At 45.7% G+C, this 15,000-nt stretch overlaps 2 protein-coding genes across 4 annotated transcripts in view; both read right to left on the bottom strand.

The window, feature by feature from the left end:
• The window catches only part of LOC106809509, an 11,869-nt gene extending 9,578 nt beyond the window's left edge, over window positions 1-2,291 (bottom strand). The window contains exons 1-3 of the mRNA XM_014812606.1: window positions 2,257-2,291; window positions 833-949; window positions 417-451 (exon numbers count right to left, since the gene is read on the bottom strand). Of these exons, the coding sequence (XP_014668092.1) occupies window positions 417-451; window positions 833-949; window positions 2,257-2,291 (187 nt within the window). The remainder of the gene's footprint in view (window positions 1-416; window positions 452-832; window positions 950-2,256) is intronic.
• A 3,969-nt stretch (window positions 2,292-6,260) lies between these two features.
• Window positions 6,261-15,000, bottom strand: part of LOC106809900 (mucin-5AC-like) — a 45,603-nt gene continuing 36,863 nt past the window's right edge. For all 3 annotated transcript variants that reach the window (XM_014813140.1, XM_014813148.1, XM_014813158.1), the window contains exons 6-10: window positions 9,120-9,190; window positions 8,683-8,846; window positions 8,132-8,263; window positions 7,083-7,593; window positions 6,261-6,650 (exon numbers count right to left, since the gene is read on the bottom strand). In XM_014813140.1, coding sequence (XP_014668626.1) covers window positions 6,269-6,650; window positions 7,083-7,593; window positions 8,132-8,263; window positions 8,683-8,846; window positions 9,120-9,190 — 1,260 coding nt within the window. In that variant the 3' untranslated portion in view covers window positions 6,261-6,268. The remainder of the gene's footprint in view (window positions 6,651-7,082; window positions 7,594-8,131; window positions 8,264-8,682; window positions 8,847-9,119; window positions 9,191-15,000) is intronic.

Raw genomic sequence — 15,000 nt, 5'->3', positions numbered from 1 at the left:
AACTTACGCACTCGCATTTGTGAGAATACATTCAGCCTTTGAAAAATGAATTTTCAGAAATACAATAAGCGATGTTTAACTCATTTTTCTTTGGTCGTTTATTATGTGGTTGACATTCGTTTTACTAGTGATGGCGATAGCCGAATTGCCTACAGGCATCATCTCGTGCGGGCCTGTTTGATAGCTATAATAACCTATACTGGCACAAGCTGTTAGGCAGACGGTGTGTGCCCCAGATCGCGTGTCCACCCATCGCTGCACACGCGGCAACAAAGCGTTCGTCGAGTGGTAGCACCTGCCCACGATGCGCGGCCCCCGAATTGATGCAGCTTCACACAACCCCATTCATCGCGGGACCCCGTCCGTCACAGTTTCGGGCTGGCCACATCGCCAGCGCTCGACAGACAATGCAGCACCCGCACTGCACTGGAACTGCGTCGTCAGTGCCACGCTTAAGAGTCGAAAATATACAAACTCATGACTTCCAGTACAGTTATTATTGGCACAATCAATTTTGCGCGCTCCTCTATTTTCCACCTCGTGAAAATAAATTTTATCTATTTTTAAATAGACCTATTACAACATAGATTGTATCAAAATGTGTTATATATTGGAATCGATCGGAATTGCTGCATCGACTTCTATTTACTATACTAGAGGGTTACTAAAGCCCTGGTGTACCGATGCTGCCCGCTAAACCAAGCTCTGTCTGCGGTGTTCGTATCCGGTTCGCACGCCAAAATAAATATTTCGACTGTTCGAGTGGGGAAAGTATATGAGACGAATGAACTGTGTGCTCTTGCCAAAAATATCAACCACACAATGTGTCTACTTCGTCCTCTCCCGCATGTACAGTCCGCGCCTCTGTCGCATGTCCAACTGTGGGATGCCACGTCTGTCCTGCAGAGCACCAAAAACTGACCCGCTCACATTCCGGTCGGAGGCTTGTCTAAAAGATTGATAGAAAATGTCATACTGTGTAACTCCGACAGTAATAAGAAACTCTTTCCGCGGTCATGGATTCATAGTCACTTACGTCACTCTTATGCATTAATGCAAACTCATCTAGAATCGTTAGGTTGTTACAAATTTTTGGTATGACATGGAATATTGTGAGAGCGACTGTTTTGTCACACTTTACACGCCGGCTTTAGCACGAAGTGTATAGCTTGAAATCTTGGGCTTGAATCGTTATTTAGGATGGTAGGATGTACAAACACCTATATCTAAATTTGCTATGTCGTTGAGCTAAGTAGGAAAATAGAGAATGAGAGATGCGCCCTACATTTGTGGCTATAGGACACGCTGCCTGCGTACAGACCACTCGTGCCGGGGATGATAAAATGATCAGGAGAATCTGTGAAGATTTAGAAGCGATCGTCATTGTCAGAATGTGGGACCATTACATTGCAAAAAAGTGCGATAAATGACCAAGGGACAGCCAATCGTCGAGGTGTTCTCGCGGCACGATTTACGAACCTGTCAACGAAAGAGCATCGACCTCAAAATACCCACTTAGGGAGAGGGAAGCATTAGACAGAAAATTCCGGAGAGAATGGATTAGTTCTCGTAATCCTTACGAGAAAAAGAAAGAAGAAGACGAAGAAGAAGAAGAAGAAAACGAAGGAAGGGAGGAACGCCGACGACGGACGAACGACGGACGACACGACGACGACATCGAAGAAGAAGAAGAAGAAGAAGAAGAAGAAGAAGAAGAGAAGAAGTAAGAGAAAGAAGAAGAAGAGAAGAAGCAAGAAGAAGAAGAGAAGAAGAAGAGAGAAGAAGAAGAAGATAGAGCGAAAGAGAGGAGAAGGAAGAGGGGAGGCGGGCAAATTAAAATAATTAATAAGAAGGAAGAACGACGGCGTCAGACGATAACTGGACGACTATGATGATGATATAACGATAATGATGATGATTGATGAATGATGATGATGATGATGACTGATGATGATTGATGATGATCGACTGATGATGGTGATAATGATGATGCCCCGCGATCGCATGATCATAATGTATGAATAAAGCGAAGGCAAAAACAGGAAAAGAAGAAGGAAAAGGATGAAAAAAGAAGAAAGAGTGTAAGAGAGATACGAGCGGCGCTATGAGGAGAAGGATGTACGATGAGAGGTATGTCATCTAAGGATACAAGGTCCTACTTACAGCTACGCTTTCTCGTCATCCTTTCCGGCGCAATCGTATTTCACCATCGCACAACACGTTCTCGGTATGCAGTAGCCGTCCTCTGACACTTACTCTTCAGTTCCCATTATCTGTACTGGATTCTTCATCTCATGGACATACTTTCATCTCGGCAGACAGGCGAGAAGGATAGTGACATTAGTCGTTGTGGCTTCCTATACACAAATCAGGCATGGACATACTGCTGGCGTGTACTAGAAGGCGGCGGCATGACAGGGCGAGGCTCGGGTGGTAACGGGTGCAGGGAAAAGCTGCATATTAGCGAGGCCAAATATTTGACACTCTAGGGCCGTCGTACTTGCAAGAGGCCTTATTCAAGATCACGTGAATTCGCGTTCTGACAAATCAAAAAGCTTTAACCCACTTCGGGTTACTTTGATCGTTTTTTATTATAAGGGGTCTCAAAGACTGTAAGCTGTACAGAGCAAGAGATTCTGGACTTAACGTTGCGCAAACATAAATCTAATCATTTTCGTCCTGTTGGGACGCTAATCCCAGATGGTTGCTCAATCGACACCAGTAGATAAGTTAGTTTTGCCTCTGATGCCAGCTGAGAACTTGATACACATGAAGTTTAGGCTACCTCGGATTCTCTGCCCACGGTTTTTTCTTTCCACTCCGTATGTACATGCTATAACAATCACTGACGATATATACTCGTTGTTGGAGTGACCATTATAATACAATTTTACTTCTCTTGATACACGTCAACAACAGCCATGGGCACACACAGTACCGGTTGAGTGATTGTAGAGACGCTCGAAACAAGTCACAGGTTGTTGAACGACTGCGCTACGCACCTACCCACCACATTGACGCATGATTTGCATTGAGGGAAGCAGTGCTCCTTGACTCGAACGAAACGCGTGAACTAAACCACCCTACACGGTCTATCGCTGATTTAACGACTACGGCAGCCACATATGGCACGACAAAACTATAAGACCAACTTAGTAGAAGCGGACAGGCGCAGAACGCACGTACACCAACAGCAGACCAACAGCAACACCAGCACGAGCCGACACCAACATCGTGAAACAGACCATGCACGATCAATTAACGACACAAGTCAGGCGCCCAACACAACAAGAAGGTTAACAGCGGCAGATGCTTGAATTAGCAACAGTCGGCCCATAAATGAACTCTCCTCAGTACGTATGTGCTAGATTAGAAACTTATTACTAGTACGTGTAACCGCACCCGAGAGATCTCCAAGATGATGACAAGGACCAAAGAACAACATTCAGAACCAACAGCAGAACCAACACCAGAGCAACAGCAAGTATACAGGCTGAAGTGACATCTAAAAAGAATTCCAACAGGCTAAGAAGCCAACTGCAGTAAGAAAAATCCAGTTAGCCAACGTGGATTAAGGCACGCATGACACTCAGCATATAACCGCGACGGTGCCGAGAGCAACCACCGTACACACGGGTGTAATACACCATTGTTACTGAAGGACATAGTCAGGACGGGAGGGGCGGTACCCAGTATTATGGCTTACGAGGCCTCAGTAACATAGGCACGAGTCCAGAGAGTGACGCTCAGAGGACTAATATATATTCACGGTGAGGCGTTCTCGTGGACAGCACTGAGTAGACAGTGGCTTGACGATTCAGGGCCTAGACATAGCCGAGGACAGAATCCCTAGTCGTTGCAGAGAAGTGCCCCTATACAGTATTCAGTCAAGACAAACGCGGACAGGTAACCGGATAACCGATGTAGCTGGGAGCTCTTGAATTGCTACATACGCACCATTCAGATAGCGTTGGACTGCCTCGTTCGCAGGGTTGAAGTGGGCGTTATCGTGCATGGGGTAGAACCAATCGCATGTACGAGTAATTCCTCGCTGTCAGATACGCGTGATGCCTCAGGATCAAGTCACGTTTCTCAGGCCAGAGACCGATTTCGCCATACGAGCACATACCAGAGCACAATGCAGGACACAAGGGGTCGCTAGATGCGATTCTGGTCGTCCTCACGGCCTGAGTGCGCGTCGACGAAAGCAATCGAAGCAGAAACCACTATAGCCAGCTAGTCAGCATGATAGAGTGAAGTGTCAGGTGACAAACCGGATACTCAAACTTAAATATCGTCGTGTTCGACCGTGCGTATCTCATGACGTGATATGTTCTGTTGCTGGCGCGTAATCGAGTAAAACAACTCGAGCCTATTGATCAATCGAGGTGGACAGTGAATCTGTGGTCGCTAAGTCTCTAGTCAGACGTCGGAGGTTTAAGCACGCTATACAAGACAACAGAGAACCAGAACGAGCTACGTACTCATACTTGCTCGCGCAACAGAGCAATCAGATACCACCAGCAGTGTAGAGACAGACCTTCAGCGAGTACCGCCGCAACCAGCGATACTTGAGACAGGACAGCACGTGGACGCTCATAAATGTGACAGTGAGTGATGCCCTGAGGCTGTGTATACAGCTCTACGCCACACCGATGTCACTACATTGCTGAGTCGAACACGGCAAAAGCCTGCTGCTGGATGTTATATGCGATAGAGCGAGACGAAAATGGGCAGAGACTGACTGACATCGATTCAAGGATTGGATGAGTGAGTTGGAGATGCGTAGCTCACGTTAATGAGATCACCCAAGTGGTTAGTCTATCTGGTAGTTCGAGGTCATATGTAAGGCTACATTCCGGAAGATCGAGTCAGCAATTCGTTTGTGCGGCTGTAGGCAAACTCCATATGACAGAATAGGACATGTGCGCCAGATAAGACGCCCAGATGTCTTGATCCGCCTCGCAAACTACCTACTGTCTATTGGCATGTCAACATAGCTCTCTTGACTCTAACTGCTATTTCTTCGCTGTACTCGAGCACACTGGACCTGAGAAAAGCGACTACGGAAGCTCGATTCGGGGATTCTCGCTGGTTCGGAGAGTTCGCAACACACTGACTATACGAGCGGTACTCCTACGCACTGAGGCTATACGAGCAGGTCACATAGGCTCAAGACTTAGGGCAGTTACCAACTTTCTGGGCACAGAGCGTCAACCCAGGTCGAGGGAACCTTCATACTGTACTGTAGGATAGCAACAGGTAGAACTCCGCAATAGCTGACGCTGAATCATAGCATTCTGTGAGCAGAGCCATCTAGGCAGGAGGTTCTTCCTGTTGCTTCTAGCTGTTGATTACTTCTGTTGATTGCTGCTGGATGGCCTCTAACGGAGCTGCTACTGCGCTATCTACTGTTTAGGTGTTGTTGTGCTTCTGCAGATGCTATGCTCGCCGGTTCCGCACTCCTACTGCCTATTGGATATCTGTTGTTGCTCATCTCGCCAAGCAGAACCACACCCGACACCAAAGCCCACAAACACAGAAGCACAGCCAGAGAACAGGAGACCGAATCACGCAGAGCAACAACCAGAACCACAGTAGACGCCAACCGCAGATCAACAGAAGAAGACTGCAGGAAGACCAACAGCAGACCCAGAATCAACTGCGGAAGCAACAGTCAAACCACAGTAGAGCCACCGCAGAAGCAAGCAGCAAAAGGAACAACAGAACCAACGCCAGAAGCATTCAACAGAACCAACAGCGAAGGCAACTGCAGAGCAACTGCCAGACAGCAACACACAGAGACCACATCAGTGATATGGGGCCACCTCAGATGCCATTCCTAGGGTTGTTCGACCTTTATTGCTGTGCCTTGGCTATATCAACGCGCACGCGATTAGATACGAGACTCAGCAGATAGACCTATGAGTTCAGGGTGCTGGTGACAGGATTACCCGACAAGGAGGTAGATTCTGCTGTTGCGAACATGTTCTGCAGTTGCGTATATCCGCTGTATGATTCCATAATCCAACTGCCCGTAGAGCGTGCGTCATAGTTGGTTCTGTTGTTGTCTGCAGTTGATTCGTCTGTGCTTTCTGCTGTTGTTCTGCTGTTGCTTCTGCTGTTGCTTTTGCCTGTTGCTTACTGCTGTTGGATCTACCTGTTGGTTCTGGCTCGTTGATTCGCAGTGATTCTGCCTGTTGGTGTTCTGCTGTTGGCTTCAGCGTTGGTTCTGTTGCTGCTTCTGCTGTTGCTTCTGCTGTTGGCTCTACTGAGTTTGGTTCTTGGCTGTTGCGTTCTGCTGTTGGCTTCTTGCAGTTAGGTTCTGGGCTGTTGCATTCAGCTGCAGTGGTTCTGCTGTTGCTTCTGCTGTTGGCTCTGAGTGTTGGCTCGTATGGTTGGTTTCTGCCTCTTGCTCTGTGTTGTCTTCGTATGTTTGTTCTGCTGTTGGTTCTACTGTTGGTTCTGATGTTGGTTCTGATGTTGGTTTAGCTCTTGGTTCTTCTGTTGTCTTGTATGTTGGTTCTGCTGTTGTCTCGTATGTTAGGCCTGATGTTACTTCTACTGTTGTCTCATATGTTGGTTCTGCTGTTGCTTCTGCAGTTGGCTCTGCTGTTGCTTTTGCCTGTTGCTCTGGTGTTGGCTCGTATGTTGTGTTCTGGGCTCTTGGCGGTCTGCCTGTTGTCTCATATGTTTGTTCTGCTGTTGAGTTTCTACGTGATTCGTTCGTGGATGTTGGTTCTGCTGTTGGTTTAGTCTTAGGTTCTTCTGTTGTCTTGTATGTTTGGTTCTGCTTGTTGTCTCGTGATGTTAGCCTTATGTTATCTTCTTTTACTGTTGGCTCATATGGTTGGTTCTGCTGTTGCTCTGCAGGCGTTCGGGCTCTTCTGCTGTTTTGTTTGCTGTTGCTCTGGTGTTGGCCTCGTTATGTTGGTTCTGTCTCTTGCGCTCTGTGTACTTGTCTCGATATGTTGGTTCTTGCCTGTGAGTTCTACGTTTGGTTCTGATGTTGGTGCTCTGGTGTTGGTTGGTAGCTCTTGGTCTTCTGTTGTCTTTGTATGTGGTTCTCTGTTGTCTCATATGTTGGTTCTGCTGTTGCTTCTGCTGTTGGTTCTGATGTTGGCTCGTATGTTGGTTCTGATGTTGCTTCTGCTGTTGGTTCTGATGTTGGTTTAGCTGTTGGTTCTGCAGTTGGTTCTGCTGTTGGTTCTGATATTAGTTTTGCTGTTGGCTCTGGTGTTGGTTCTGCTGTTGGTTCTGATGTTAGTTCTGCTGTTGGCTCTGGTGTTGGTTTTGCTGTTAGCTCTGATGCTGGCTCGACTGTTGCTTCTGCTGTTGCTTCTGTTGTTGGCGCTGATGTTGGTTCTGATGTTGGCTCTGATGTTGGTTCTGCTGTTGGTGTTGCTGTTGGTTCTGCTGTTGGTGTAGCTGTTGGTTCTGCTGTCGTTTCTACTATTGGTTTTAGTTTTGGTTCCATAGTCGCTGCTGTAGTTATTGGTTTTGAGGTGGTAGTTTTCGTAGTCGTCGACGTCTCCATCATGGTCATTGTGGGAGGTCGTGCCGCAAATGTTACAGTTTTCTCCGGTAATGTCACTTAAAAGTAAAATTGTATATATACTAACTAACGATATATATATAGTTGTACAACGGAAAAACGGGAAAATAGTGCTATTTTACGGCAATATTAGTCTACTTTACCTGCAAGTGTAAAATTATTTTATGGTATTGCATTAAGCAGAATTCTTTGCTCTCTAAAACAAGACCAACCGCTTGTCAATACGATACTCCTAGGCTGAGATATTGGCTCGTAAACCTTCCCTCCCACAGGCCTCACGGCGCCTCGCATCCACAATATTCACTATCCTTCTCGTGTGAAGTATAATGAAGAATCCAGTAAAGAATAATGGGAACTTAAGATTAGAAAATACTCGCTTAACCGTTTGAGGAGTTTTGGGTATGTAATCTACCTGAAATGGCTGGAAATGGCATTTCAGAGCTTCTATATTTCAAAATTCCCCCAGACCCCCCTAGAAGCGAGCGCCTCTGGCACTCGTTCATCTTGCCCCCCCCCCCATACATTAATTCCTAGCTACGGCCCTGAGGATAACGCATTCATTTCGTAAAGACCTACCGAGACAGCTGGATAGATCATCACTAAGGAATTCTCCTGGAGGGCATTTGCACCTGTGCTCGTTAGAAGCAAAGATCCATTCGCACTCGTGACCGCAGTTGCCGTTGTTCAGCTTACATTCATTAATGTATTCTGTCAAATAGAAGAAATACGCGCGTGGTTTTGTTTCTTGGGTGTATAATATGTATATAGTTTATTATATATTATACAGTGCAGTATATAGTTTAATTCTATAACGTAATTAGGAACAAGTAGCGCCTACTACCGTCGTGCATATGGTTGCTATGAAATGAAGATTGTTTACTATGACTTGTGTGAACATTTTCGTAGCTATCAGGATCGAAACAATGTAGGAATGTCATTGACGACAGCGTCAAGGACGCGCTTGATTGGCTGCCATGATGGTGTTTCATTTTTCAGTTTCGTGCTCGGAAAGAAAAAGCGATAGCCATGTCAATACGACAAGTGATATAACGCGGGTTTTAAAATCTCGAACGACAATATTCTCTTTGCCTGGATGCTCCCGCAAGTTATCGTCTTCGAAAACCTACGTTCTAATCCGACAGGGAAGTCCGGGAGTATCTGTAGTGCCCCGATACTATTGTCGTTCATTTCTGCGTAGGCGATAAGTATCTCCGAAATGAGGATGACCATCTCGCTCTCGTTCACCTGTTTCTTGGGCTCGACAGCAAACCTTGCTTTCACACTACCTGGGCTGAATTGAATTAGAACGCACAGGCTTGTAAGTGAAAGTGTCCTGCCTGGCTTACGAATAGCCGGTGTATATTCGCGTAAATTACCTCCGCCATAGTGGCGTTATTACACGCACAACCGTTTTAGTGGAACGAATGTTATGATGACATTATTTATTTAGACAAAATATTTAGACTTATTGCCAGCACACTGCATTGCGATGCATACAGACCTGTTGTCTGTATGATTCAGGCTGTGCTCCCGCCACATAATCGCGATTTGCTATTAATGATACCTGAAATGTAGTACGTGGACTTTACGGATGTCATCTGCGATATTAGGGCTGTGTTGAAGAACTTCGTAAACCTGAGGAATGAAAAACGATTCTTGAATTCGGGTGATCATGCAGGGTCTAATTAACGCAACTAAGCGGTGAGAGGCACATTTCATGCCAATAACTATTAATTACAAAATAGTGTGTGCTATAGAGCTATAAATAGACCCTCTCTCTCTCTTTCTCTCTCTCTCGCTATATATATATATATATATATATATATATATATATATATATTATAATATATATTATCAATGCAATAATGGTGACATGTATTATTGTGCACAGCCTGAATTGCGTTGTAAAAAAAACGCTTTAATGATTTTTGATAACTCCCTCGTTTATCACTTCCTTTTCAGTTGTTGTAGTCGTTTGACGTTGGATCTTCGATAGGTTCTTGATGAATTCTCGGATTAACTATCGTTTATGCTCGGCCTACTATCACCATCCTCTGTGAAATTAGTGATGACAGCCGGGTATCACACACAGACATCACACATCCTATAGTCTGCTATGGCTGGCTATGCTATCCTATAAGGATGCTTATGCTGAATCTGCCTACATACTATACTACTGCCGATATCGCTCAATAATACGCAGAGTTGCATTTTGTATATTCTCGGAATTGAATGGCAGATATTAATTTTAATAGCGGTAACTCGTGCTTCATGCGGGCGACGATACCTGCGATGTGTCTGTACCAACGTCTACGCGCAATATAAATCTGGGCCACTGTGCTGCTACTATGCTATAACTGCTATCAAAACGATTGCCATTCGCGGCGAGCAGCTTATAATATGTGTACACCATGGGTTTGGCGCTTATGTGTTTCTACCCAGTCAAAAAGCAAACCAAGCTGACAGTAACAGAGATCTACAATCTCGCAACAGACGTTATTGCCGTTCCTGAAGCAATTGAACCATTTCTCGGATTAGGCTAACTCTCCATTGTTGAGCATTAGCATTCTGCGTCTGCCCAGCATCATCGACATATCCTAACCGATGGTATGCGCACACGGAGGCAGAGCATGAAGGCTATTTGCCTGCATCAAAATTTTTAATATAAACGTGTTTACTTAAGGAATCCGGCTCTCTGGTCCTTACGGCGGTTATAATTACTTATAGTATGTGCTAATACGGCAACCAACGTGGTCGTCTGTCGGTCCAGACCGCCGTGGCGGGCATTCCTTGCTGGAATATCCGCATGCAAACGCGCTAGCTATACTAGTTTATCCTTCAGCTAGTGCGTGAGCTTGGCAGAGCTTATATACTTAACCTGCATTCACGCTGCGCATCGGACTCGTGTACGCATGTTCTGCAGGGCCACTTTGGTGCCTCCCAGCCTACGATAGCTATAGTGGCAGAATAAATGGACATTCTCATGAGTTGCTTGCAGGAAGCCTAGTCGGGCAGCGCGTTTTGTGATTTTTGATTCCTACTAGAATATCTTAACGGCCTTAACGCTGACAGCATGGAAACTGAATAGAATTTTGACCGAGTCTCCGTGCCTGCTGACCGAGAGAGAGGCGCTTGGTCAGTTCTTAAGGTATCCGACTAAAACTTCTATGCCTCAAAGCCAGTGTTAAAAATAACATGGTTTTTCTTTGCTTGACTGAGCGTGACGATTACGTGGGGTCGTGCCCACCCTTAGCGACTCCCCTATACGTGCCGTATGGCACCACGCATGAAATAAAAAGCATTACCGCCGTGTACCCTATACGTGACCCAGTGACTCCTTCAAGATTAAACTGACAAACACAAGCGTTGCAGCAAGATTGCCCCGCAGCCAACAATGCGCGGGGGGGGAGGGGCGGCGTATCGCAAAAGTTCTACTCTGGGCACTCCGGTGTGAGGCAGTGGGAGAACCATCAACGGCCGCGGTAATTAACGAGTCAATTTTTACTTGACTCTCAGAAACATTTAATCAAATTTTTCATGTGTACACTGCCACTTGGGTCCTGTTCCTGGACGCGGCTGAGTTAATGTTCCTTGCATTGATCAACCCGGCTGCAAATAAAAAAAAACACAATCCGATTAGGTGCAGAAGTGAATGCTTTCCATATGATCATCGGTGAGAGATATGGTGTGCTAACCGCCATGTACATGTGCAACTGTGCGCTCATCTCGAGCGCGTCCGTGCCCCGCTACTCAATTTAATAAACAATTCCCGGAAAGCGCATTGTTTGTGAATGACTCTCGCACAATGACGTCATTATCATCCGTGTAAACCTTATTATGAAAAATGTTACTGCCTCCCGTTTACTGTTAATTTTTCGTATTACATTTCATACTGCGCCACACGCTTGATGTGATCATAGTCGTAAGCCATATGTGATATAATTTAATAGCGTGGAAATACACCTTTGGTACTTTTTTTCAAATTTCAAAACCTTAATTTATTGGCTTCGTCATACATATCAAATTACCGGGCGTATCAATTTGCTAAACAACAGTAGAATTACAGTAAAATTTCTAAATATCTCTTATAAGGCAGCTGACTCACGTAAAATCGGATGAAAGAGTTTGAAGTTTTATTTAAATGCAAACAGCCACGACACAACGTGTCATGTGATTAATATAGACTCGTACATTGTAGTACTATATTAGCGTATGGGTGCTTTAATCACTTCTTGGAAGAGTCACGAGTTATTTTCTCGCATTCTAGAATCCATAGCGGCGTAAGCGCGGACAATCAACTCAAGCCATGTACTTGCGCGGCTTAACCATATATGCCCACACAGACACACCATGCTTGGGAAATTAAACACCAAGATATTTGCCCACCTCGGTGTCTCCGGCAAGCAGCACGTAGCTGACCATGACTCTCCCGTGTGTGCGGTAGCATCTACTAAGGCTATAAACGGCGCGCGCAAACATCTGCGAGGAACTGAGATAGAGTTCTTAATAACTTAACGCTTGAGTCATTCATGCGTAGGTTTCGGAGTCACGCAGGTGTCAGATATAAAGGCATACCCGCAGCAAATAATGGACTGCACATTGTCGTTTAAGGCCTATTTACCACGATGCGTCTTAGAACCTACGTCCAAAACACACCGCGTATGAACAATGCAAATGTATGACCCTTGCGATATCGAAATGGCAGAGGACGGATGTAATTTCTCTTAAGTAAATGTCCGGATCGTTTTTGAAAATCTCGTGTGTAAATGTTCTAAGGATTTCTTCGACATTTGCGTTTTGCATTAGTCATACACGGTGGACGACGTCTAGGACGCAAACAACCCATAACAGCGCTAGGCCTAAAACACGGCATAAACAGCAGACGGGCCATAAACACGACGATCGTAAGCATTGGCAAATTCTTTGGAAATAAATATCCGCTTAAAAATATAAAATGCGCTGCTGTACATTTGTACAGGAGTAAACACCAGAGTAACAACCATAGACTTACACAAAGTAGTTATAACGTAGGATGCGCAGGCGGTATAGTAGAAGGACAGAATCAACGAATAGAAATCGTGGGCAATCTCTCAGTTAAGGATACAAAGCAGGATATGTATAAGCAAAGCTCAACGCTCATAAAGTATCTAGAAACCTGATTCCTAAATAATTAATGGCACTACAGGTCTAGGTGATATTTAAAGTCCATAAGCCCTCTTCCATATTAAGATTCGGGCTCTGTGATTTTACTATACGTGGCCAAACTAAAGTTAAAGAAAGAAATATATGTAAGAATGCATACATATATTGGCTACTGTATTTCCGTACAGAGGTCACCGTGAGAAACACCGCCTGGACGCAGCGAGGTGACCAGGGTTTCCTATATTCCGCCCAACCAGATTGCGTGCTAGAAGTTTTAGACAAACAAACGTCGACCAACGGCGGCGATTTCCTGCTCTACTGCGCCTCGTATGCTGTTCGCCTTTGAAGCGAAGCAAAGTTTACACCACCATTCCCGGGTTCGTGAAATATTTCCCTTCCGGGTGTTTGGCCAAAGATCTTCAACGTAATGGGGCTGTGTGACACCAGCGATTGCCCTAAAACAGGGGCTAAGGTCCTTTGACAGCGGAAGCTTAACGGCTCCCCGATGTGTGTGTGTGTGTGTGGTGTGTGTGGTGTGCTGTGTGTTGTGTGTGTGTGTGTGTTGTGTGTGTGTGTTGCTGTGTGTGTGTGTGCTGTATGTGTGTGTGTGTGTGTGTGTGTGTGTGTTGCCTGGTGTGTGTGTGTGTGTGTGTGTGCTGTGTGTGTGTGTGCTGTGTGTGTGTGTGTGTGTGTGTTGTGTGTGTGCGCGCGTGTACGTGTGAGTGTGTGCGGTCGGCAGTTCGTGTGTGTGTGTGTGTGCTGTGTGTGTGTGTGTCGTGTTGTGTGGTGTGTGTGTGTGTGTGTGTGTGGCGCGCGCAGCGTGTGTGTGAGAGTGGAAGGCGTGGCAAAGGTATTCGACGAGTGTGGGGCTGTATATATATAAGGCCGCACGACAGAGCGGGGGCGCTAAACCTCTACATTTCGAGTAAAGGGGGCCAAAAGCTACAATCTAAAACAAAGTACATCTGGGGTTTTTTTCAGGCTATAAGAGATTAAAATTCATTTTAGCGTTTTTTACTCGAAAGGCATACATGATTCTTGATTATAGCTATGATAATAACTGTGGGATTGACAGCACAGATGTGACAGATAATTGAATCTTTTTATCTTGTGCAGAGTTATTTTCAGCCACACAATGTGAACAGCACGCGGGCCTACAGGTAGGCTACAGAAACACCAGATGCAAATGTCCTCATGGATTTCCCGACCGACGTTTAAATTACTGTTCTCCCGGCGCGAGCGCGGATAGTGGCTGTTAGCCCGATTCTCTCGAGCGCGAGAGGAAGGGCTGTAGCTTGCATGTAGAGGGGCGTGGTAGCCGCTTTCTCCCGGCGGAGGGAGAGGGGCTGTAGGGGCTGTAGCCCTTCCCCTTTTCTATTGTCGCCCTTGTGAACAGTAATGATTGGAACAACAATGTGAGCAACGCAACTGGTCGCCAATAGTGATGCACGTGCTGACAAACTGTCGCGTGTAAATGTGTAGGAGCTACATACAACTCTTTAAGGTGTGTCAATCCGCTTTCACGTTGGTAGGATCGGTGTGGAGTAACCGCAATTGCTTACGCTTCTTCCTTCCTTTGAACCATCAACCCTCGTATCGATCCTGTCCTTCACCTCACTCTCAGTAAATTTCACCACGCACAGTTGGGTGAAGGTGCGTAAATGACATGCTAATAGAGCAGATAAGGTCTATGTCCCACTTGACCTCTGTTTGAGCCTCGCTCGTTTAAGCTATTTCTGGACTAATAATATAGTATATATAATATATAATATATATAGGCCCGTTAGGGTTACGGGTTAGGGTTAGCGATTAGGTTAGGGTTAGGTTAGCTCAGAAATTAGCCTAACGAGCGAGCGTCAAAACAGAGGTCAGGGGGACATAGACCCTACGAGCCTAAACTGAGTCCCCCCGTGACAAGTCCCATAGAAAAACTCAGTAAGTACTCTTCTGTCTGACCGATGATTACCAATTGCATCGTGTATAGCTTACCTGGTGCCGCGACAACGTTCCCATGTTCGTTAATAGTATTTATTGTTGTCGATTCGCGCCGTGTTTACGTTTTACCAGAGTATCAGTGATTAATCACGATGCTGCGACGCAAGTGCACGGATGGTACGCGTACCACTTTCGCTTTGTTATCCCCAGGCCCAATAGCGACCAGGTGTGCGCGACTTATGTGTTCTGTGCGTGGTTAGCGCCGTTAGGTTCCCTTAATGTTTTCCGCTGAGTTCATTGCCTGCTGCACAACGCGTACGTTACCCCACACGCGACCTCACTGCTGTCAGACTCGTGACAAACAGAGA

The sequence above is a fragment of the Priapulus caudatus genome, unplaced genomic scaffold, assembly GCF_000485595.1.
Source record: "Priapulus caudatus unplaced genomic scaffold, Priapulus_caudatus-5.0.1 Scaffold15, whole genome shotgun sequence".
NCBI lineage: Eukaryota > Metazoa > Priapulida > Priapulimorpha > Priapulimorphida > Priapulidae > Priapulus > Priapulus caudatus.
This window is presented reverse-complemented; position numbering and strand designations above follow the sequence as displayed.